General features: G+C 46.5%; 3 protein-coding genes across 3 annotated transcripts; 2 read left to right on the top strand and 1 right to left on the bottom strand.

Moving 5' to 3' along the window:
* Positions 1 to 3,059: 3,059 nt before the first annotated feature.
* Positions 3,060 to 8,400, bottom strand: LOC101768227 (protein FAM135B). The gene is made up of 13 exons (XM_022829199.1): positions 8,386 to 8,400; positions 7,361 to 7,626; positions 6,970 to 7,055; positions 6,250 to 6,404; positions 6,102 to 6,171; positions 5,780 to 5,958; positions 5,043 to 5,179; positions 4,743 to 4,920; positions 4,558 to 4,617; positions 3,867 to 4,125; positions 3,578 to 3,783; positions 3,427 to 3,477; positions 3,060 to 3,350 (listed from the first exon to the last, which is right to left on the bottom strand). Exons 1-13 carry the CDS (start codon positions 8,398 to 8,400, stop codon positions 3,060 to 3,062), a joined length of 1,953 nt encoding a protein of 650 aa, XP_022684934.1.
* Positions 8,401 to 9,937: 1,537 nt separating this feature from the next.
* Positions 9,938 to 14,132, top strand: LOC101783191. The gene is made up of 4 exons (XM_004978711.2): positions 9,938 to 10,459; positions 10,555 to 10,659; positions 13,573 to 13,653; positions 13,745 to 14,132. Exons 1-4 carry the CDS (start codon positions 9,998 to 10,000, stop codon positions 13,898 to 13,900), a joined length of 804 nt encoding a protein of 267 aa, XP_004978768.1. The 5' UTR covers positions 9,938 to 9,997; the 3' UTR covers positions 13,901 to 14,132.
* A 4,314-nt stretch (positions 14,133 to 18,446) lies between these two features.
* Positions 18,447 to 22,631, top strand: LOC101782783 (disease resistance protein RPP13). The gene has a single exon (XM_004978710.2). It carries the CDS (start codon positions 18,601 to 18,603, stop codon positions 22,279 to 22,281), a length of 3,681 nt encoding a protein of 1,226 aa, XP_004978767.1. The 5' UTR covers positions 18,447 to 18,600; the 3' UTR covers positions 22,282 to 22,631.
* The last annotated feature ends 3,318 nt before the right edge of the window (positions 22,632 to 25,949 follow it).

The following is a 25,949-nucleotide window of genomic DNA, read 5'->3' as shown; positions in this document are numbered from 1 at the left end:
ACAATGCTTATAATAAGATCACAAAATTTTATTAAAAAAATAATCCATGTCTACTCTCTCTCCTAGTTATAGATCTAGATCTAGATGACAAGCTAATGAAGCTAGATATGATGGATAGAAGTTCAAAAAGAAGGTTGAAATGGCACAAGCTCACCTTATATAGCCTACCTCCTCCAAGGAAATCAAAAGCAAAACCTTCCCCTTTAGATTTGGTATTTTTGGAGCTTTTCCCGATCTCCTCTCGAGCAAGCTCTAAATAAAAGGTTGCGTGGGCAAAAAGATAAACAATAGTGGGCTCTGTGCTGGTGGTCGACCTAAGCCTTCTATGCTGGCAGTGGGCTTAGAGCGCCCGCCAGCACAGAGACCTCTGTACTGGCAGGCCACATAAGCATACTGTCAGCATAGATTGGCCGATTTGTGCTGGCATGTGCTTGCGTCACCCGCTAGCACAGTGGTCGCTGTGCTGGCGGGCGCTCCCCCACCGGCCCGACGAATCTTTATGTTAGCGGGTGTCAATAATATCCGCCAGCATGCTAATTTGGTTGTGCCAGCATAGATCGCTTCTGGCGTAGTGGAAGGTCCGTTGCAGCCCGAGATCGGATGGTAGCCTACGCTTGCAGTACGGCCAGTGGCAGCACGTCAGGTACCATCTCCTCGACCACCTACACATCCAGCAGGGGCTGTGTCTTTTCCTCCGAACTAGGTCTTCAGCTTCTGTGTATCGACGATGAAGAAAAGATCGACGATGAAGAAAAAGCGAAGAGGCTCGAGCGCGCCAAGCACCTGGCCAAGGAATTCTGTCACGGCGATGGCGACATCGCCGCCCTGGAGAGGTGGCTCTCCGAGATGCGAGATGGGCGTCGGCTGGGTTCTCGACGTCGCCGAGGTTCCGTCCGCAGGGACCAGCTTGCTGCGAGCCCAACCCCAACGTAATTACCTCACAGAGAGTGATGCTCTGTCCAGGCACTGCTGGGCGTGCGTGATGCTCTGTCCAGAGCCTGAGAAGGCATCCAGTTATATATTTCTATTGGTTCTCCTCGGTGGAAATGGAAGCTCAAGGGAGTAAGTTGCTCAGCCTCTTGTCAGAAAAAGAGCACAGGTTGGAAGAGGCCATATGGAACACGATGGAGGAGGTTAGGACCCGTGTCCTGAATGACGACGACGACGACAACGAGCGGGGTATTCAGACTTGGCAAGGATCACCCGACATTTGCAAGGTCACTCGGTCCCTCGCAACCTATATCAAATCTCTGTGGGACAATTACTGGCGACTGAATTACATTGTGCGTGCAGCAGCTGAGCTTGGTAGCTATGTCCCTAGCCGTGGCATAATAACTAGTTTTCATCTCTCGGCGCAGCAGGTCAAAACTGATCCTCTAACCACGCTGGCATTGGAGATGGTCTTTTCTCTGGAAGTAAAGCTTGCCAAAAGATCAGAATCCTTCCCAGATCACAGCCTCAGGTTCCTATTCCTGGTCAACAATACACACTTCCAATGGCAGCAGCTCCATCCATTTTTCAGTATGAAATACAAGGAAGTCCTCGGTCTCAAAATCGAGGACTACATACAAAAATACCTGCAAGCGTCTTGGGCGCCGATCATGTCATGCTTGTACAATCATACACCCCGTTGGTTCAGAAAAAACTCCGCGCTGCCTAAATTCGACTCTAAGTTTCAGAAAACCTACACTGCCCATAAGCACTGGAAGGTCCCTGACCCTGAACTGAGGACAAGGCTGCGGAAAGCCATCGTTGAGGAAGTCGTTCCAGGCTTAACAGGATACTTGGAGGATAACAATGTCACCAGCCCAGGAGTCACTCCCCAGGAGCGGGAAGAGATGTTGCTAGAGCTGTTCGAAGGATAAACAAATGCACCATGAACGAAAGACAAGTTGCCATAGGTAAACTCTGTTTTACTTTCACCTGCCTTCGGTAGTTCATTTTGTATTTTTGTTCGAGACTGGTAAAAGCGTTGTTACTTCCATTTGTCCTCTGCAACGACAAACATATTTCTGAAGAGGTACAAGGTTCACATGGTGCTTTTAGAATTTCTGCACCTGTTGGATTCAACATACCTTCTTGTACCTAGTACTGATGTGATCTTCCTCCTTCCGATTCTAGGATCCTGGATTGTTCTCTCTCCAGAAACTACTGTCAGATTCATTATTGTGCAACAACTAATATTTCGTCACTATAAATTCATGTACTGTTTGCCTTCCGGAAAAATAGAACTGTTAGTTCTTACTTGCTTTCATACATCAAAATTAAATTTATTCATTTTCTTATGGCGTGGCCTAGCCACTAGCTCGGCCCCGGCGTTGGTACGTGATGCCGGTCATAACAGGTTCTGAGATAAAATGGACGACGTATATAGTGTTGATATCCTATTCACAATGATCATAAACAGAACTGAAAACGACATGATTCTTGTATACTAACTGAACCGACAGACTACTGGACCTCATGAAAACAGAGTGCATGCATCAAGCTCTAGTATTTTTTGTGTATGCAAGGAAACAGGTCGTACGACATGAACTAGTTTGGAATAGCGCTTACAATCTCTGTTAGCATGGTGTGCAATGTGTTCTGATATTTTTCCGCCTGCACATCAAGCATCGACGTTGAGATGTGTAGACTCTGCTTTTTAATCTGTGCTGTATGCTGTCATTTTTTTTATTTTTCTTTTAATCCGTGTGGAATCCAACTATTGTGCTTGAGTCGGATGAAAACCAGTGTGGTATCGGCTCGGGGTTGTAAATTGTCCGGTTTCAACATTTGTGTGGTGTGGAGTTGTCTAGTTGTGTAGTTTTAGTATATGAAAATCGGATGAACATGATAGTTCTAGGGTGAATTGGTGAAATGGGGACTTTCCCTTATTTTTTTACACCAGTATTAGGCCAAACTGGATGTAATTTTAGTGTGCTAACCACTCATCCGTACAAATTTTTGAGCTCACTGGCACGAAATATTTAGGGAATGTAATCTACCAGTGTTTTAGCTCTAAAACCAGCCATACCATTCTATCAGTCGTTGACATTTCTGCACTCCAAAGCACATCATCATCGGAACAACTCCGGGAAGGACCACATGATGAACCTGGCGTAGATTTCATTCTCCAGGAACTCTATGTGGGCAGCTCTGCCGATCATGGTGTTCAGGCTCCGTCCCTGGGCGGACTGATCGAAATTCACATCGCAACGCATGAACACCCGTGTTTCGGATGTGGGGGCACGGATCTGGTCCAAACAGTTGTTGAGCATTTCAGTGAACACCTGCCCCCTTCTCGAGTTATCTGATGACGAGGCGTGGCAGAGATCGATCCTTGCTGAATGATACGGGACGTAGCCATCCTAGCAATTACAAGAGATGGTCAATTTTTAGCTTGGAAAAAGGAGAGAGAAGAGAATGCTTGGAGATATGCAGTACCTGCGGCGACGATACCAGAATGATGTTCTTAAAGTTCTCCAGTGTCTTCAGCTGCCAAAATAAAAGGACGAATTCATGGGACAAGCAGTTTGACTTATATCAACAGTACTTCAAATTTAACTGATACGAGCTCATGCCAAATTTAATGTACCTTGCAGAGCTTGTAAAAAAATGTGTTCTGTGGGTCGTTGTCATCACTGAAAGTGAGCTGAGCCATGCACTGCATTCCCTTGAGCCTTTTCATAAGCCAGAGGCCAGAATTGAACAAAGAATTTGAGCTGTACCAGTAACCTAAGTGAGGCCCCGATATCGACATGTATGTATATAGGTTCTTCAAAAATGGCTGCAATTTGGGTTCTTTTGGAATGGAATGAACAGATTAGTCATCACATACAGAAGAACTATTCAGAAAGAAATCTAGAAGGCCAGTTTGACAATACCTGTGAGGGCACTTCTGAGGATAATATTTCCAATAGAATGACCGACAAAACTAAGCTTCATCTCTTGGCAGCCTCCCATTTTGGAATACTTATCCAGTCTCCTTTTGAGGAATGCCACTACTTCATTAGCAAGCCTTCTACCCATTTCTTTAAAATCCCCAGATGTCCTATCCTCATTTATCTGAGACAATAGGCATTCAGCTCCAGGATCAAGCAAAAGCCATTGATTTCTAACAAGGCGTAAATCCAAATGATGTCCCTGTTTATTTTAGGGATCAGCAGAAGTATCAACAAAATATGTTGCAGATGTGATACAGCTGAAACAACTATTACCAGTTCAAAGAAGATTACCTGAAATCCATGCACAAATATGACAGCTCGTAATATGTGGCCACTCTTGAAAATGCTAGCTTTCTTCTCCAAAGATTTTCCTCGTAGTAGAGGTGGAAGAATAGTACCCACTGGCTCTGAAGCATCTGAAAAAAAATCCTTGCTAGAACAATGTTGCGGAACAACCATGACATGTTGCTCTATACGGACAACAGGAACACATGAAGGATCAGCATATATATGCATATCTTGAACAGACCGCGTGTCAATCTGCAGTATGCTTTCATTAGTATCCTTTCTCTTATGAGTAACATGAGCATTAGAAGTTGAATAGTATTCCAGACATGAAGAGAAAACCAACCTTCATTTGTGCTATACTTTTCCTATGCAGTTCAGCCTGTGACATCGAATTTTGTATAGGCTACAATACATGGAACCATCAAATATAAATCAACAAGAAAATATTGTATGTCAATGCAGTTCCACGTAAAAATTAGTAGTAATAGATGTAAACATTCAAAAGTAGATAATTACATCATGATGGACTTTCCGAGAACTGGAAATCCGACGCAAATGGCCATGACGAGGAGAACCGTCATTCATGGTTCTCAAGTAGCGATGTGGAATATCAATTTTTGAGTGAATAATCCATATTGACCATTCTGCTTTCCGATCAAAATCCCAAATAGCATGCAAATAATCCAGTATCTTGACTCTATGTGTCCTGCATTGGACCCACAAAAATTTGGTGGAATATGATGGAAGAGCCAAAAGAATTTAGAAACCACAAGACTAAGAAACATCAGAACACTTCTAAAATGGAATGCAAGATAGAAGATAACTCACCTGTGAAATTTCAAGAACTCATTCCATATAAATGAGAGTTGGCTGCTAACAATTTGAAATAACTCAAACAATTCTTCCTCGGATAGAGTATACAACATCACATCATCAGCAGTGTTTCCAACCATAACACCAGAACTCTGGAACAAGTTGTGAGACAATCGCATCCAATCAATACAAATATTCTAAAAATGAGTAAATATTTTCAGGTAAAACGAAGTATACCTCTAGAAAATCTCGTAAGATGCTAGTCAGCTGGGGAGTAGTACACTTTGTAGGTGTACCTTTTCCTTTATTGCAAGTAGACAAGCCTGACTTTGATGGCTGAATTGACTCATATTTACCAAGGGTTAAATCAGTGCCATCTAAATCCTCAAGAGTATTACCAATAGCATTACTGATCTTCATCAGTCCCTCAAGAAGTATTTCCCTAGAAATTAGTGACGCCTTCACAATATCATATAACTTTGAGCCAAAGCTTTGCTCCATTGACTGCATGTTATATACCATGTTTTACTCATAAAATTTAATTAAATTTAAAAAGGTAAAAATGCAATTTACTCATGTCTATGACTAAATAGCTGTTGTCTATTTGCACAGCATAAACATATGTATTAGTGGAGCCGATGCTTGATTAAATGTCTAAGTACTGTGTATGTTTGTCACAAATTCAACTTCACAAAACCTTTTTTAATGGGAATAGTATCTAAAAAAATCTAAAGAATCACAAACCTGTGTACCTTCAATGATGATTTAGTCACGCCGGCTTTCAGGTACACTATGTGTATAGTCAGGTCCACAAGAGCAGAGTGTAAAGCATCAAAGTGGACAGGGCAATATGAGTGTAAACCCAGGAGTGCTTTATGTGGGATCCTAAATTCATGGACAGGGACCAAATCTGTGTCACCTGAATCTTTAACTTCAGTCCTATGATGCAAAAGGGAACCAGCTTTTCAGAGATGAATTTGGATTGTAAGATGTTGGGTGCACATGTAATTTGCAAGAAACATTACAAGAGACTGCAAAATGTATCGGGATGTGAAATAACACAATAACATACACACCACCCGTTTCCCAATGTCGGGATGTATATAAGCTCAAACTTCAATATAACAGAAGAAGTTGCTGGACCCTACAATGGAGAAAGAATACAGATCAAGCTAAAGCAAACATGATTCATAAACAAAAGGAAAAAATTACAATACTCAACCTCATCTTCACTGTTGGGTATGTAGAAAGACACCATAACTGATAGATAAATATCTTGCCTAGAATATTTAACAAGAAATGGCTGTGTACAGAAGCTATTGTCAACATCATCTATTTTCCAAAAGCCAAATGTGCCCTTCGCACCAATATCAACAGCTGCACAATCCACCTAGCATGTCATTATCTATTAGCGAAAGATTTCGAAATTCAAAAGTCATCTGGTTAAGAAATATAGCAAAATGACAAAAAAAAACAATCTAACACACTTCATTCTATTCCTGGATTGTTCTAGCTAGCTTTATACTACTGGATTAATGAGAACAAAATGATAAACCACCACAAGAAGGTTAAAACTATTTGTTGCCTTAATATTGTGTTATCTTATCCAGCAATCAAATCTCAAGTTCTTTTTTATTTCCTTTTCAGATTGATGCAATGCATCATACTGATCACTATGAAGCAACGATTTTCTGTTCTTTTCTATCTCGAAACAATAAGGAAAACTGCATGTATTTCATTAGAAGGTAGGAACTGATGCATGCGAAAGAGTACAGCACAAAACCGAAGCAGTGAAAATTAGTTGCAGAACGATCATGAAAAGGTCAGCAAGCAATTTGACCATTCATTTTCCACCTTCTACTCATGCACAAAAAACTGCCGATAAAACAGAAATGCATCTTCTTTTTTATCTCTGTTCCCATAAAGAAAGGTGAATTCGCACCTTCGTATTGGGTGACCCTGGCCGGTGATATTGGTGCCCTATGCTCGTCAGCCTCCCACAAGGCTCTAATCTTCATGCGGTACCATCTGCAAGCAAACACAATCAAGATCAAAAAGCAAAAGGGAATTATTGAATTTCACTGCCTCTGCAGGACGGACAAAGGGTATGGAACAGAGAAATATTCGTATGAAATGTGATTTCTTTTTCTAAAAGACTATAAATATGATTTCCTAGAGAAAAAATGATAAATTGTTCTCCAAAATTGACAAACAAAAGTTGTCTACCTCAAGGGAAATCAAACGAAATGTGCGTCATTCAAAATCACAAGGAACTTCGCATGTTCTTGGAAAGAAAAAGAGAGGGATGGAAAATTAGTCCAGATCCTCATTACCCTTGCTGGAACAGATCCAGATTATGGAAGCGATCGATGTAGATGGCCACCTCGTGCGCCGTCTCCATGACGACAGGTGCCCATACAGGGATCACCCCCACGACAGCGTTGCACACCTGTGCTGACACCGGCGTACCGTCTAGCCCTCTCCCAACACCCGCGCGTCGTGATGGGGCCACCCTTACGACCTCATCCCTGGCCCCTGTGGTGGACGTGGTTGCATATCGTTTCGAGGAGAACCGGTGGTTGCATGCAACAGAGGTATACTGCTGAGATCATCCACAAGTAAAGAAAGTTTGAATAAAAAATATATAAATCTTAAATCAAGTGTGAAAATTAAATTTTGATTGCACCATTGTATTTCTTATGTCAAGATTTTAAAGTGAAAACCGAACTTGACTATATTTAATTTGAATGACATGTTTTTAATAACCATTTTATAAAGCTGGAATATCTTTTGTGATCAGTCCAGCACCACAAAAATTTCCTCCACGAACCAATGTCAATGTGTCTGCATCATGAACAAATAGTCCAAAAGGTGAACAAATAGGTACACACAAAAAAAAATTGTACTAGACAACCAACAAATCAGTACACATCGATAATAAATTAGTCTATGTGCCGAACAAAAGATATTTGAAATGAACAAATGAGTCCACATCATTGACCAATTTAATCGGCAAAGCTAACAAATAACTTATAATAATGAACAAATGAGTTTGCATCGTGAATAAATTAGTTTACAAAGTAAATAAATAATTTTACACTGTGAACAAATAAATCCACATCTTGAACAATGACATTTTTACTATCTTTTTTTTTAACAGAACGGCAAGGGAGCCACATCACAAACAACGAGATGCCACCAACATGACCTAGGGTTAGCAACGCCACCTAGGAAGCCATTAGTCGTCATATAAATCCAATATTTACCATACCTCAAGCCTTAATGTTCAAAAAAAAAGATAGTGAAAAACTGAGGTAATTCCAATTCGGTTTAATGGGCATACAAATCCAATATTTACCATATTATACAGCATGTAGACCTCACTTAAACATTTGCTTGTTTAACTCCATCCTCCATGCCGTCTTTGATTACTTCATATTTTTTTAAATAAAGTCTGGTCATTATTGGACTCTCGTGCAAGAGCTTCTCCCCCTTTTGTCATTGCTCAATTATTTCTCCCCTTTCATCCTAAATGTTTGCATGAATATTCCTTGGGTTAACCTTGGGTAATTTTTCTTGGGGTTGCTCCCATCTTTTCAATAATTATTGGGAACGGCTGAGGTATTCAGGAAGCATGTGTATTTGGACAAATAAAGTTACTGGAGATAGCAACCATGAAAGAGACATCACAACACCAAACTGGAATTGCTTTGGTGGCTAGGGATTTTCTTGGCGGGCGAATTGAAGCTGCCAGGTATATAGTATTTTCCTTGGCAGTACTTACAAACAGCCAAGAAAATACAATTCCATGGCACACTTTGTAAACAGCCAAGGAAATATGCAACTTTCTTGGCGGTTTTTATATAAACTGTCGAGAAAAGTGAGCATTTCCTTGGCTGTTTTGTTGACTGCCGTTACCTTGGCTGTATTGTTGACTGCCGTTACCTTGGCTGTATTGTTGAGCTGCCAATAAAAATGTGCATTTTCTTGGCAGTTTTGTTGAGCCGCCAATTTTACAATTTAGTTTTATGGAGCGGTGGATTGCAATGAAAAACATATGAATAGTTCATCTTTCTCTTTTTAATCTGGAATTAAAACATGTATCTTGTATTTCTCCCTCATAAGAATGTCAAATTTGATGGCTCTTTTTTCTGAATTTTTCTAAAATCACGTTGTTTCATTTAATGGCGTTTGTTTGTATGTTAATTGCTATTTATTGAATCTTTTTCCTCATGATTGTTTTCTCCACAAAAGTAGAAAATAGAAAACATTTTCTTTTACATGGTAATTGCTAATGCAACTTCATATTTTCTAATATTAATATAAACATAAGGTTGTGTCCAAATTTGAGGTATATTTGAATTCAAAAATATGTTGAGGTAGGTAAACTTCAATGTTTAACTTGAGTTATATGAAACTACGTGAGTGATGGATCCATTTGTGAACAAAGTATGATCCTACTTTACTAAAATTATTGGAAACTTTTATGGTAAGTTTATGGAACAAAGTGTAACACACCTGGTCCTCCAAAGCCGCACCACCCAACCTTCTGAGGTCACACTTTTGTCCTCGCTTCGTGTAAAAAGGTTAACCCGAAAGTACTATGGTTGAAGGATAAAGGCTTATAAGTTGGTTCCACCCTTACTGAACTAGCTAATATTAATTTGCACCTGCGCTCATGAGCCACTACTGGGCCATCCAAAGTTGGACCGGATGTCACACAAAGATACGTTGTCAAAGGCACGAAAGATAGCAACCATCGAAAGACACATGCATGAGCTTATTACAGCCTAGATTGATTAATTGGGATAACCAAAGGCACTCGATTCTTTGCTTCCTGGTGCAGAAAACGCAAAGCGCCATGCAAGAAGAACATGCATGTCGATCCATGCTGCTAGGGATAAAAGCAAAAGCGAGAAAGGACGGAGCAGAGAGCGAGCCAGAAATGAAATAGTCGATCCCACTGGCGAATGGGATCATCATCTCTCTGCGCATTTCAAGCGATGGTCACCACTGCAGCGAGCAGTGCGGGAGCGGCCCCGTTCGCCCTGCGCCGCCGCGGCAACTGCTTCGTGCCACCGCCGCAGCGAGGGAGGCCTCGCGCCGCCCAGTGGCAGGGACGGCCGCGGGGAACGGATCCCCAGGCGTCGCCGCCACTGCCGGTGGAGGGAAGAGGGCCGACGAAGTTGCTGCCCGGGACCGCGGTGAGGGTGGGCGCCGGCGTGGCGCTGGCAATTGCGCTCGGCGGCGTCTCGTGGTCATGGACGACGGCGGCGCGCGGTGGAAGCGCCTGCCCCGTCCTGCAGCCGCCGCCCCTAGTGTCCGTCCTCAACGACGCCACCGCCGGCGGCGCGACCATGGATAAGCGCTTGTTGCGCGATTATATCGACAAGCTCTCGAACTCCCTGCGCAATAAACGGTATAGGGATAAGGTATGTAGCTCTGCGCTCGACCACAGCTAGCACAAATGACATGAATCTTGTTCGTCTGCTGTAGAGTCTCTGATCTCCTGTCGTGCCGCATGCAGCTTCGCAGGAATGGGGACAAGCTGATGAGAGAGCTGAAGCAGCAGTTCTCCGAAACGAACAAAGTTGACCAGGGCGTGCAACTCACTGAATCATGGATCTTAGTGGTGATGATAAGCTCCTAATCCCCCTCCATATATATTTCATATTAGTTTCGAGCTTCCTATACATATAAGCACTCACACTCAATCCCCGCCGCTGAAATCAGTGGTAGAAAACTAGTCCCGGTTGGGAAGGAGCCGAGCGTATCTCTCCAATGCCCAACTGGGACTAATTTTTCGAGACAAAAGAGGAATCCTTTAGTCCCGAATCATCCACCTGGGACTAAAAGACCCCTTTAGTCTCGGTTGGTATTACCAACCGGGACTAAAAAATTTCGAACAAAAATTAAAAAAAAAATCTGCACCACGTCGGCCGGCCGCCCGTCCGCCCCGCCCCTGTCCAGCTCCGCCGGCGCCTCCGCCTCCCCCGCGCGCCACCTTCGCCTCCGCCGTCACTGGGCTTCTCCTCTTCCTCCCGGCGCCACCGCCGCACACCCGACGGGACCTTGGTAGCAGTACCAGGGAGGTGGAACCTTAGCAGCAGTACCAGCCAACATCTTGGCACGGGGAGGACGCGATACCAGTTTCATTAGGAAGCAAGCAGCAGTAGTAGCAAGTGGGCAGGAGGCATCTCGACAAAGCCTCCATGGAGGGGAGCGGCACCCAAAGGCATCGCTATTGTCGGCACCGGCGCAATAGCGGGCTTGGATTTCTCCCTGCAGTTTCCCGCCCACCTACCTTGGCCGCACCAGCACCTGCATGGAAGAAGACTTGACAACGCCTCCAATGAGGAGAGTGGCACCCGTAGGCGTCGCTGTTGCTGAATCCCAGCGTTGTGCTGGAAGGGATTTCTCCTTGCAAATTCCACTCAGATTGGAGCCTGTTGCAACTTCTTTATCCTGCATGGACTTCGAACATGGTCTTGGTCGCCACTGTAGGCCACCCCGCAGTGACGCCGCCTTGCCAGCGCGTGCCCGCAGCGGCTGCCACCGCCGCCGGCCGCAACACCCGCGCGCGCTCGCATCTGCCGTTGCAGGCCGAGGCCGAGCGGCTCGGGCCAGACCCCCACCGGCCGTCGCGTCGGTCGCTGCATGCCGCCGGGCGAGCAGTTGCTAGGGCGCCCGCACACCGGCCGACCTGCAGGAGCAGCCACCCAAAGGAGCAGATACAGTAACATAGGACATGGATCCACCCACCACAGGAGCGGATCTGGCAATAGGCTCGCCGGAGTCCCGCACCAATGCTAGGGGCCGCTCCGGGCGAAGATGCCCTGCTGTGGCCTTACTTGCCGGCCGCCGGGCTTCTGGTGGTCTGCTCGGGTGACGGTGAGGAGAGGAGGGCGGGGACGGGGCCTGAAGACGGCAGAGCGAGGGGAGCCCGGCGGCGTGGGGGCGGGGGCAACGCAAGGGACCGAAGCACGACAACACCTGCGCACGAGCCGCCGCTGCCGCCACGCGAAGGCCCCCGAGCTGCACCGCCGCCACCGTGAGGGCAGACGTCAGAGATGACGCGAGCACAGATCCGGCCGCCCCCGCACGGATCTAGCCTCCCCACGTGTGGATCCGGCGTCAACCATGCGGAACCGGCCGTCAAAACAAGTTCACCGAAGCAGAAGCAAGCGTGGAGGAGGGGGAGGTTCGGGTGGGGGAAAAGGTGGGAGGAAGCGGAAGGGGAGAGTGGGCCCCGCCGCCACCTTCCTCGCCGCTCTCCAGGCTTCCGGCAGGCGGCTCCGGCAGCGACGGAGGCTGGGGGTGCGAGAATCGGGCCGGCGGCGGGGGGCCGCGAGAGCCGCTCGGGACGACGCGGGGGTCCGGCAGGCGGCTCCAGCAGCGGCGGAGGCTGGGGGCGCGGGAATCTGGCCGGCTTCGGGGGGCCGCGAGAGCCGCTCGAGTCGCCCGCTCGGGACGACGCGGGGGCCAAGATCCCCTCTGGTCACTGAATAGATGTGTGCGTCCCTCTTGCACAAAGGAGACTTATTACCGGTAGAGCTACACTCAGTTCGCAGTAGTATTCCTACCTAAAGCAGGAAGTGAGACTTTTGCTATGTAATGATCAATCCCAATCTAATTAAAAATAAAAAAATGAAGGAAGAAGTCCACCGTTTGATGATGCATTGATGGCGGATGTAGTGGAGTTAGGGGTTGGGTGGGGTGCAGGGATGAAGGGTTGTGGGTGTGGGAAGTGAACAACGCAAGGAGGTGGCAGCTGTGGTACCGGCCACCGTTGGAGGTTGAGGACATGGTGCCATGGTAGACTGGAGGTACCAGCTAGCGATGCGCTGATGGCTGCCGGTGGCGGTGAGGCAACGGTGGAGCGGCAACTAGTGATGTGCGCACTTGGGTAATCATGACGAAGAAACAAATAAGTTGAGTGGAAATTCACGAATTTTGGCCATTTTAAGTCAAAAGGTTTGGTCAAACTTAAAATTTTAGATATTTTAATTGAAAGCTTATTAAAATCCATAGCGAATCGGTATTTACATCTTGGGGGGATAGCTTAGTGGTTTGTCTCCCATCCACTTGGCAACGAGCCCTTTGTTTGAGTCCCAATTTCCCTATTTTATTTTTTTTACAATTGTTACTAAGGGGCGGACTTGGCAATGCGGTTGGCCATGGAGGCGTCACAGTGATGGAGTGGCAACTAGAGATGTGTGCATGTCCCTTGTGCGGCAACTCTAGGAGGAAGAAAGAAAAAAGTTGAGTGGGGAATATGATCACCGGGTAATTTGTTGGTGGTTGATCACCTCATAGAATCGGTAGTGATACTCTTAGAGGTAAGATGTGGTTTAGGGAGGCGGCCGTTCTTCTGTTCTCCACACTATCTCGTTTGTATTTCCATTGCTTGTTAATGAAAATGGGGAACAGCCTCGATTCAAAAAAAAAATCATGATTATGATTTGAACTGAACTGAACTTTCTTGCGTTACTTGTCAATTTGTCATGCACTCATCCTACCAATTTCATTTCGTCATGCATTGCAGGAAAACTGGGAGGAGGCAGAAGCTACTTGCCAGAAGCTCACAAGCCTCCACCCCCAGGATCCGAGGCCCCGCCTTCTCTCGGTAATGTTCTTTCGTGTGGTTGATTACTGAACTTTCTCTGTTCTAGCTATTTGAAAATGGTGAGATTAATTCGTGTTGCTGTTATCTTCAGATTGTCATCAACGTGACGCGGGCAATGGAAGCCTTGCTGTCTACAGAACCTACCACCACCGACAATGACATAGAGGAGATGGCCAGCAAAATAAACAAGATGACCAAGAATGCCATCGACGCATGGAAGGAATACAGAAAGGATACAAGGCTGTGAAGCAAAAAGCTGCTTCCTGTTGTTTCCTGACAACTGCTGCGATGAACCTTAGTGTCCAGCCCCATGTGCTTCTAAAGTTGTTTGTCATTATTTTTATTTTTGTTGTTGCTGTTCTTGTTGGTTCAATTCCAACGCTTCTGACAAAGGCAAATCTATTTTTACATTCTAGAATTATTTGCGCAACGCAATCTTCAAAACAATAAACTGAACAGCATCAATGCCTTGTGACTAATTATTATTCCATACGAAGACAATTCCTTTTTCGAAAAAAATCATACTACTTTGTTAAAAATTCTCTCCAGTGTATTACAACAACCATGCTATCTTAAGAACAAAAAGCTGAAAAAAGAATAAATAAGGATTCTCCGATTACGTATCAGTGTAGCTTCTCCCCACATGTTCCGAAGGTACCTCTCACAGCTGCTCCTGGTAATGTCTATTGAGGATGCCCTACTAATCCTGTGTTTTCCTTCTCCGCCACCGGTAGGCTCCAAGTTGTCCTGGTACTCAATGGCGATGCTCATCTGGTCCCTAACGTAGGTTGGCTAACCGTGTGTTTGGTTACTGGGTCGGAGTGGGTTGGAATGGCTTCGACTCACTTTGACCCGTGTTTAGTTGGAGGTGTGGGTTGGGTTGGACCCAGAAAGGGAATACTCCCCTGATATCCGGCTTCATCCGGTCCTTCCAAATGAAGGGATCGTTCTGACCCACTTCAACGCCATCGTCGGTCCGTCATCGCGCTCGCCCTCCCCGCGTCCGCCCGCCCGACGCTGCCACTGCCTGCCCAACCCCGCCGCCACACGCCGCCCTTCACCGGCCTGCCATCCGCCGCCGCCTGCCCGCCCCCTCTCGCCGCCGCCTGCCCGCCGCCGTGGCACCCCATGGCCGCGGCCCCTCTGTGTCCTCCGCTGTAGAGACCGAGCGGCCGGGAGGCAGCAGCGGGGCCGGCGCGGGGGCGGGAGCCGGCAGTGGGGGTCAGCGCGGGGGCGACACCAGGAGTGCTTGCGGGGAGGAGAGGAGGAAGAAGATGGAAGTGAGGGAAAAAAAAGATGATGACATGTGGGGTCACAATTAATGGTGTTAGAAGGACATGCATCGCGATCCTCTCAACCTCTTCAACCAAATAAAAGACTAGGTCCAACCCATCCCTCCCACCCCTCTCATCCAAACACAAGATGGGTCGGCTCCAACCCACAAAAGTGGGTCGGCTCCAACCCAACCCACATCATCCCAAAACCAAACACATGCTAAGTACCTTAGAAGCCCTCGTCACAGAAAGGTGGATAACTCATCAAATATGGAGGACATCTAAGTGTAAATTCTAAAACAAAGTTCAAAATATGTATGTCCTAATAAGCATTTGACATCATGAGCTGAGATAAGAATGGGAGTACTCATAGAGTCACCATTAGGTATTGAAGCTAGATTTGATAAAAGAGTAAAATGCACTAGAGGTCCATCAACTTGCAAGGAGGTGTCACTTAGATCCATGAACTCCGAAAGTGCATTTTTAGGTCCATAAACTTGTTAAGTCGTTCACCGCAGGTCCACACCCCTCCACATGGGCTCTAGCGCTGACATGGCACACTGACTGGGCATCTTCTCTCTCATCCCTCTCATCTTCCTCTCTCTCTTTCTCTCTCTCTCTGGCATTTTATTGAACATGTCAACGGCAATGACAGTACGGAGCTGCTCATCCGCTTCACCTCCTGCCCCTCCGCCACATCCATCGCCGCCCTTGACGCTTTGTCCTCCCTCCAACTCCCTCATCTCCTCAGCCAGCACAATGGCAGCTCCCTTGCCGATGTTGTTGTTGTCGTCTTTCTCCTCCTGGATGGCACCTCGCCACATCATCACCGCACAACCACGGGAGCCGAATGTATTGAATACATTTTGATTGGGATCACCAAGAGGAAGATGCATGGGAGGGATGAGAGAGAGAAGATGCCCAGTCAGCATGCCATGTCAACGCTAGATGCCCATGTGGAGGGTAGGATCTGCTATCAACGACTTAACAATTTTATGGACCCAAAAATGCATTTTTGGAGTTTGTAGACCTAAGTGACACTTACAAGTTGATGGATCCCTAATGCATTTTACCCTTGATAAAATTAGTAGAAGCGACTCAAAACCTAAAGTAGAATGCTAGATTTTACTCCCATTCTCTTCAAAATTGAAATTTGTAATTGCTCTGGCAACAAATACCTCTCATAAACTAGTGCCTGATGTAAGGTTGAAATTTCAGATATTTAAGACCAACAACAATGGAAAGCAGTAATTGATCTCATAAAAAACACATCTGAGGATCAAATGATGACTTACATTGAACCTGATAACACCAAATACAACATATAGCAGAGAAAAAGAAGAATGGATGCAGCAGCCAGGAAAATTCCCTCATCTTGAACCCAGAAAATATGAAGTTCATTACCTCACTAGTTAATCAAAATACACCCAAGTGGAATATAAAGAAACATAGCCTACTAAGAACATATTGGATGGCAGCCGAGATTCATGGTTCCAAGGCAAGTAGAGTTTCATCTACTTTCTTTCATTTTGCAGCGCATATCTCTCTGATGTGACATGGTTTGGTCACTTTTATTTACTTCTCTTCGGAAATAGATATTAACATCATATTTTACCCATTCTACCGTAAGTTATGCTAAGTGATTTTAACATTAAAGAAGTATTCATATAGCTTTTGAAGATCAAAGTTGACATACCCACAAAAACCAAGGTGTCCGATTTTAGAAACCAAAGTGCCCAGTTTTGGGCCATGTAATGGGAAAACATCGGGTTATCCAATTTTGGAAACCAGAGTCCAGAGTGTCCAGTTTTGGTAATCCAAAACTAGAGTTAGAAATTTGGCTTTTGTAAGGGTATTGGCTCGTACAGGGCAAGGCCTCCCACCCTGAAAAAGAATAATGTTATCTCCTTCTAAAAGATCAAAAGGTTTGCCTACTGAATGCCTTGTGGGCCGAACAGATGTTCTTGTAGCAGAATCGTACAGGAGGACGAAGAGAAAATGCTTTCTCCTAAAACACCAAAAGGTTAGGTTGCTGGGACCGCTCATGATCTGTGCATGGAACAGAAGTCCATGTAGAAAAAAATTGTAACAAGAAGAACAAATGCTATCTTCTTCTAAAAGATCAAAAGATCTGGTTGCACTAGGGAGAATCATGCATTTCTTGTGCATGGAAAGAAAACTGCTATATATAGAAAATCGTAACAGAGCATGGGAAGAACAAATGTGCTTTCTCTTTCTAAAAGACCAAAAGGTGAGGAATTGAGAAATCAAAGACATTAATCACTTAAGTCCTTGAGTCATCAAAAGGATTGGGATATGCATAGGGTGAGCCCGGTGACTTGTGCGTGGAATATAAGTTCCTGCAGAAAAATCGTAACAGAGGATGAACAACAAATGAGCTTTCTCTTTCTAAAAGACCAAAAGGTGAGGAATTGAGAAATCAGAGACACTAGTCACTCTCACTCAAGTACTTGACTTTAGTCATCAAAAAGGATTGGGATATGCATGGGGTGAACCTGGTGACTTGTGCAAGCAGTTTATGTTCCCGCAGCAAAATCGTAACAGAGGATGAAGAATCAAATGATGTATCCTTCCAAAAGACTAACTATCAAACGAATTGGGGAACCAAAAGACCAGCAGTCATATGAAGCGAGGAATCAAATGTTGTCCCTAACCACCAAACAACGCTTTAACAAGATTATCCGTCGTTTGTCATTGAAGTGATTTAACTGCCACGCGAAAGGATTAGAAGGTGCATGGTGGATCTCAAGTGACTTGTGCATGGAATAGAAGTTCCGACATCAAAATCCAATGACAGAAGGAAGAATCAAATGCTATCTCCTTACAAACACCAGGGAATGATCTCAGAAACGAAAGGCAACTCAGGTTCGACCCCTGGGGCTGGCACGAAAGGGATTCGAAACGTGCACGTAGAATTGCCTGTGACTTGTGTATGACTAGAAGTTTCCATGTCAAGATCATAACAACTAACAAAGGAAAATGATGTTTCCTTCCCAAAGATCAAAGAGCAACAAATTTAAACAAGAAATAAAAGGACGCCACTGATGATTGATGAGAGTTTCTCTGCTTGATAAAGATAGAGAACTCGGATGAGATTTGGTCTGGTAATTGCAACTTTTCTTTATTAAGAAGTGTGACCAAGGCACCAAGTCCATTTTACAGTCCATTAAGAGGTGCCCAGATGTAGCACCAATTAAGTCCACCAACTTTGTTTTTTTAACAGAATTGCACCAATTATATAGCATTGGAGGTACCAAATTTGGTACCTGAGGTACTTTTTTTTGGTAAAAGTCACATCTATGTTGTATTTTCATACCTCATGGTGCCTCTTTGGTGGACTGTAAAAATACTTGACATCATCATGAAGGCTGGAGAAAAGAAAAAGATAAAGAAAGAAAGGAGAGAAAAGAACAGGATACTTGAGAGTGACGTGTGCTCTCACAATATTCACACGCAAGCTACTCCCCGCATGCGTGGGTTCACGTAGTTACCTGACATGCCAAGGAAGGAAGACATTTTGGCTCCAGGCAAAATTGCATCAGATCAGAATGCGTGGCCACACTGACCATGGGCTCTCTCTCTCGTAGGCAGAGAAGCATGCTAATGTAACTAGCTATCTGAGGGAGAGAGGGAGCTCTATCGATCCATCAATATGGCGGAGCTTGCAACGGGCGCTGTGAACACGCTGCTGGGCGTGATCCGCAACGAGGCGCGGAGGCTTGGCCGCGTCCAGGGTGACGTGCTGTTCATCCAGGAGGAGATGGAGAGCATGAGGAGCTTCCTGGTGCACCTGGCCAGAACACGCCGGGAGGAGCACGACGAGCAGGTCCGCACCTGGATGAACCAGGTCCGGATCCTCGCCAACGACTGCAACAACTGCCTTGACATCTACCTGTACCGGCGGAATCCCGACTTCCACCGCCCGAGGAGGGGCCTCAAGCGCTACCTCTGGTGGGGGTGGGCTTTCTGGTGGCTGCGCGAGATGGTCGCACGGCACCGTGCAGCCAGCCAGCTGCGTGAGCTCAAGGACCGGGCGCGGGACGTTGGGGAGCGGCGGTTGAGGTATGGCGTGAAGGTCTCCGATGGGACACCGAGGCGTTCGTCATCTCCTGGAGCTGTGGCTGATGCAGGGGCTGCTGCTGGTCTCGCAGAAGCACCACCACACCGTCACATGGAAGCGGTAACAGAAGACGATGAAGAAGAAGAAAAGCATGAAGGATTAGAAGACGGTGACCACGAACTGGTACCCACCACGGATGTCGGAAGCTCTGCGAGTACCAAGGTGAAAAACTACTTCAAGAATAGGCTACTCGACTGGATAGAAAGCCTCAAGACCAGCGAGACACCATCAAAACCAACATTGCCAATACCATCCATCACCTTTGCTCTACCCAACGCAGCGGAGGTTCCTGAGGATATGATTGCGCGCGAGGCTCTGGTTGAGGCACAGCGCCATTTCAGGAGTGTCTTGGTTGACATCCCGGACATGCATCTGGAGGATTACTATCATGTACCACTACGGCCCAAGGAGATCCTCTTTTACATCCTGCGGGCGCTCCGAGACCAGGAACCCCAGGACCAGACACCAGCTTTGCCAAGAAACTGGGATATTTACTTGGACAAAAAGGATTTGCTTCGTGAAATCAAGGAGGGCATGCTGGAGTTTGTCGACGAGGAGATGGTAGCGATCTACAAAAGGATTGGCAACCAGATGCCGCACGACAAGGAAATAATGAAGGATAAAAAGAAATTGGAAAAAGATATTGAGAATGGGAAGCTGGGCCTAGATGACCTCCTCTGGCTGCTGATCACCTTAACTGTGGCTGTGGCCGAACAAGAAGACCAAGCATGGAAGAAGACAGCCATACGGACGTTATCACGAAGGTACGACAGCATCATCAGGACAGCAGCCACGAAGCTTAAAGAGGTTCTAAGCAATAGGCTGAAGAATATGAAACAGGCATCATCAGAACAGCAGCCACGACAGCATCATCAGGAAAGCACAGGCTCTAAGCAACAGGTTGAGTTGGACCCTGAAGAATATGAACGCATCCTGGAGGAAGTATTCCCGAGGACCGCGACAAGTCCTGGTACCGGTAGCAGTTCATCGGTAGAGGCTGAAATCAAAGAAATGATCTACACAGTTAAAGATATGATACGGGAGCTACAGGAATACAACAAATCTGCTCAGAACAACCAAGAGACAGGTGGACAAACTCAAATTCAGAAACCCGCTTTTCAAGAAGCCGCGAGGAAGAAGATAGGGGAAATCAAGTTGAAGATAAGAGAGCAGCTAAAGATCAAAAAGATTATGGACGAGATTCAAAGTAATTTGCAAGCTGATAGGATACTGATAATCCTCAAAACCGATCAGAAGTATGGATGGGAGGCGACCAGAAAAACTTTGAGCCTGCTGGGTTCATCGGGGTGCTTCGCTGGTGCTGCAATACTCATGACCACAACCAGAAGAAGTACTCGACAGGCCGAAGAACATCTCCAATATCCACAGCCAGAGCTTATAGAATTATCTGTTGTTGGATGCTACCTTGATATTGTGCGCCAGCATATGAGCAAGCACATGCATCAAGACAACCTTGAGATTGTTCGAAACATATTGGAAGATTGTGAACCGCATGAATTCTGCATGAATATCTTCGCTCAGGCAATAAAAGCTAATCCAAAGAAGAGCACTGAAGAGCTGCATAAGTTGCACAGCATCCTACAGAATATGCCAAAACGACTGCCCAGCAGTATTGCCAGGAAGGTGCTCAAGTTCTCCTACAGCGATCTGCCTAAACAATACAAGTCCTGCTTGTTGTACCTCGCTATCTTCCCTCCGGCTTCAGAATACACGATCAAGCGGACGACCTTGGTAGGGAGATGGGTTGCAGAAGGGCTGATAACCACGGAAGATTGGAGCTGGTTCAGTTCAGTGACTGAAGCCGAGAACTGCTTTGATGTGCTTGTCAACCGGCAGTTTGTTCATCCTGTGGAAATTGGTGCTACTGGAAGGGTCAAGAGCTGCACGGTGTATCCTTTCGTGCATAGATTCATTACCAAGATTGCCAAGAAGCAGCACATTGTGGAGGCACGCCTATCACTTCACTTGGCCCGCCACTTCTCCATTTTCAACGACGTCCGTCTCCGCGGGTCTGATAAAATCGAGACATTCTTGAAGAAAAACATGCATGACTTGCCACAATTCTCCAAGCTCAAGGTGCTTGATCTAGAAGGTTGCCATTGCTTCGCTAACAAGGGCTACCTCAAGGACATATGCAGTAAGATACTAATGCTCAAGTATCTAAGCTTAAGGGATACGGATGTTAACCAACTACCCCGTGAAATCAACAACCTTCATGAGCTGGAGGTGTTGGACATCCGGCAGACCAAGATTCATGCGTCTGCAACAAGACATGTCCTGCTTCTAAAGCTGAAACGTCTGTTGGCTGGCCACATTATCCGTACTGGCCCCGGCACAGCCAAGGATGTCTTCGTCGAGATTCCTGGGCTGGTTGAAAAAATGATAGATATGGAGGTGCTGTCCAATGTCAAGCCACGGATACGTCGGGATTTGAGAGACATTGGAAGTCTATATCAGCTAAGGAAACTCGGTGTGGCTATAAACAAAGATAGTCTCCTCCAGAGTTTGCTTGACGCGATTAGTGATCTACATGATTGCCTCCGGTCTCTGTCAATTACTCTACCAATACAAAACAGGGCTCCTTCTGGCACAGAACTAAAGCTGAAAAGTCATCCCAAATCTCTTGAGAGCCTGAATATCAGAGGAAGTACACAAAAGGAGCAGCTTCTTCCATTGTTGGTCAGAGAGGATAGTAAACTTACCAAGGTAACTCTAAGCCGCACCTTGCTCAGCCCGGACGATCTGAAGGTCCTTGCCAACCTTCAAAACTTAGTGTGTGTAAGGCTTCAGCATGCCGCATACACCCATAGTGAACTCACCTTTGAACACGAGTTCGTAAAGCTCAAGGTTCTTATTGTCGACCACTCTGGAATCACCAAGATCAACTTTAATGGCAAGTGTCCTGAGCTTGAGAAGATCATCTGGTCACTCAATGAAAACTTGTGTGTTCGTCACCCCCTATCCGGCATTGAGAAGCTTCGAGGATTGAAGGAGCTTGAGTTAATTAGTGATATTGCCCCTGAGGTGGATGAAGAATTCCAAAAGTATATGAATGAAAAGAAAATTATCTATAAACACAAGAAACGGGAAAATCAAGACCAAGCACAAGGAAATAATGCAAGAGAAGAGAAACATGGTGTTGCAATGTGCCCATCTATTTGGAAGGTAAAAGGTTGGTGCAGAAGGAACTGAGTCACTGACAGCCTCCCTCCCATTTTCATCCATCCAGTCATCATCAAGACTCCCCCAAGTTAGTGCTTGCCTGCACTAGAGTGGTTTGCCATTGTGTGTTTCTGCATGCTGCCTATGTGTATATCCTGTATATTCTGCATGTGTGATGTCGAATGAGTGGGCCATGTGTGTGATCTGGTTACTCATTCGACATGTGTGATTGTGTGGTTGAGATAATGCTCATGGATCTGGAGTAGTGTGGCTTTCCTCTGAAATCTCACCATCATGTTGCATGTACGGTTTCGTGTAATAAATGTGATGCTTTGCGCACATTTGATTGTTAATATATTATTGTGTGGTACATTGTTCTACTGCGACGATGAAGTGCCGAAGTGGCGTGTGTATCTCATATGGTATATAACATAGCCGCAACCTGTCATATGAGATCACAGGTCTGTGTTGCATCATAGGCATGCCTGACCTATATGTGTCAATTCTCTAACCTAAGTACTTCCTCCCATCACAAATATGAGTTGTTTTAGCCATCTTCATTGCATCATATAAGTTGCACTGATTTTTCAGATACCTTTTGACTACTACACTCTGAGTTGCCCTTCTTAATAATTGCATGGCTAGTGAGCTCCATCTTCATTTCCCATACTCCAACTATTTTAATTACTACTATGGTAATATTGTCATTTTATCTATTTTCTTAATCCATGTTTGCAAGGCTAAAACAACTTATAATTGTGATCAGAGAGAGAATGGTACTGAAACTGTCGTGGTTCAACTAAGCAGTCTACTATATTTGTAGTGTATGTTATCAACTAAATACTGTACTATATTTAGTGTATGTTATCGATGTTATGTTTGTCATTATAGATGAACTTCTGGGAGAGATTTTTGTGTAGGGTCAAATGGTGCATCATCAGTAGAGGGCATGTTTGTGTGAACTTTAGATTATGGATAGTGGCCTTTGTATTCCAAAGCTAAAGATCATTCCTAACACTAGCATGTGTATACCATAATCTGGGGTGCAGGACAGAAGATAATCAACGATGCATAGTGGGAATAGACTGAAAATTTATGCCCAAGGCATTGAGATTTGAGAAGCTGAAAGTGGAAGTATCAACTTGGCCTACACTGACAGACTCCTAGACCTGATGAAAACAGGGTGCATGCTCTAGTCATTTTTTTTCTGTGTATGCAGGCAACATGTTGTACGAAATGAACTAGGAGGAACAGCGCTTAGCATCGGTATTGGCAAGGTCTGATCAGTGTTCTGAATACTTCCTACCAGCACATCAAGCATCGACATTCAGATGTGCAGACTCTGGTTTTCGTTCTGAATCCTCCCTATAAGCATCCACTTTGTTTTTTACCTAAATTATCATTCGGTTTCAGCGGTGAACTGATTTTGTAAAGCTACATGAACTAGAGCCGATTGGACGGGTTAAACAATAAGCTTCAGCACGGGGATCTGATTCCAGAGAACACACTGTTAAATAAACAAGCCAAGAAAAGCCGCACCTGGATATCGCAAGTTGGTGGGGGATCGGAGGTGGCCTCGTGTCCAGCCGGCGGCGGCGACCGTAGATGGAATGGAACCACTGCTGTGGGGACACGCCGCCGCGGAAGAAGATGAAGCGCAGGGGCGGCAGCCTGTCGCCTTCGGCGTCGGCAGCTGCTCGTCGGCGCGTCGTACCCCGTGCGTGGCGGCGCCGCGGCGGCCATCTCCGTGATTCGACGGGTGGCCCGTGGGCCTTTGCTCTGCTTATTTGCCCGCCAGCCCGTGTGTGTGTCATGGCGGAGGTTGGCCCAAAACCGGGCCCATCCAACCATCCAGCCTGAGTGCTGGCTGCCTATTCCATGGGCCATGGGCTTCGAAAAATCCGTCTACAGATTCCAAACAAGAGGGGCTGACAGAAGGGACCCACACATCTCCAATCTCGGTGACGCGAGCATGACGCATCAGTGACGCCCCAGCAACGTGGGAACGGGACGAGCGTGGGTCGCCTGCACGCGCGCAGCAGCAGCGGCAGGTGAGCCTGCAGCCGACCGACCTCTCACCTCACCTGCATCACACGTGGCTTGTCCTCTTCTACCTCGGCACCTGCTGGAAAAGCGAGAGGTCAGCAATGGAGACCACTGCAGTCTGCAGAAACAACAAGAACAGGCAGCTCTGGCATCAGGCCAACGCAGCGCAAACCAAAGAAAAAGGCTTCGGAATGATAACAGGCCGTGACTCATCAGGCAGCCGCATGCCATCGCTTCCTCTGCTGATGATGTACAGACACTGATGAAGAATGATGGTGATGCCCAGGCAAACCAAAAAGCCAGGAATTAGATGGCGTCCTCCGCTTCTCGCGGACAGGGTGCCCCGGCTCTGGCACCACTCGCCCCCGCCGAGCCCGACGCCCGACGACGCGCCACCGAACGCCGCTCGCGTCCATCGTCGCCGCCGCCGCCACCGCCGACGGCCGCCCAGGGACTCACCTGCAGGACCAGCTACTCCACGACTTCCACAACATCGCCGTCACAGGTGCTTTCCCCTCTGCCCCGATGCGTTCCTCTGGATCACCGTCCCCTTCCTTGCCTCCCCGTTTCATGCCGTCTTACATTTCATCGGTGCTCAATTACCACCTCACGGCGCCGCCGGCTCTGATCCGGGTGCGCGCCGTCATGCCTGGTGTTTTCCGAGCTCAGCTCGCCTCTGTCTCGATCGTAAATTTCCTCGCTCGCCGTGCGTGGTCATCTCATGTTCTACCGCCAGATGTTTCGCCTGCACCCCACCGAGCTCCAAGATGTGGCCATGGCGGTGAACCTCCAGGAGGAAGATGGCGCAGTTAATGAGGCCCAACCACCGGCTCCATCTGTGGACGACAGAGGTTTTGCCCGAGGTCAACTTTCGGCGCGTTCTGCAGTGGCAGTGTCCGCCAGGGACAGAACGGTGCGACGGGCGGAGATTTCCCCGGATACGGTCTTAACTCCACGCACTGCACCAGGGCTGCTCCCCTTCCGGCGACATGATAGAAGCCAGTCCGCACCATCGAGCACCACTAGTAGAGAATTAGCTTTCGATGTGTCCCCTTCTGTTCCGGTTTAAAGTTGGCTCGAGATAAAAAGTTCACCAACCGGGACTAAAGCTCGGTCACTGGTGGGGAGCTCACCAACCGGGACCTTTTATCCCGGTTGCAAAGGCTAGTGGGAAAAAAAGATCCTGAAAGGCCTTTTATCCCGGTTTGAAACACCAACCGGGATAAAAGGGGGACCAACCGGGATAAAAGGGTCGAGAGCCTTTTATCCGGGATAAAAGGGTTCCCAACGAGGTGACTGAAAGAGGACTAAATCCCTCGAACCCTTTTATCTTGGTTTGTAATACCAACCGGGATAAAAGGGGGTCTTTTATCCCGGTTGGTGTTTCCAACCGGGATAAAAGGGTCCCCCACGAGTTAATACAAAATGATAGCATCCCCTATCTAGTTAGATGTGGTGTGTAGGTAGGATAGCAAGGAAGCTATGCACGAGGTTGGAGGTTGTGGGTTCGAATCCCACGCAGCGCGCACGAGCATGGGATTTCTTTTTTTTTTGCGGCGCCTGGCGTGGTGACCCGTTTTATCCCCGTTGGTAATACCAACCGGGATAAAATGGGGTCTTTTGTCCCGGTTGAGTGACCCGGGACAAAAGGA

Source organism: Setaria italica, chromosome VIII, assembly GCF_000263155.2.
Source record: "Setaria italica strain Yugu1 chromosome VIII, Setaria_italica_v2.0, whole genome shotgun sequence".
Lineage (NCBI taxonomy): Eukaryota > Viridiplantae > Streptophyta > Magnoliopsida > Poales > Poaceae > Setaria > Setaria italica.
The sequence above is the reverse complement of the archived record's forward strand: the minus strand, read 5'-3'. Positions and strand labels throughout refer to the sequence as shown.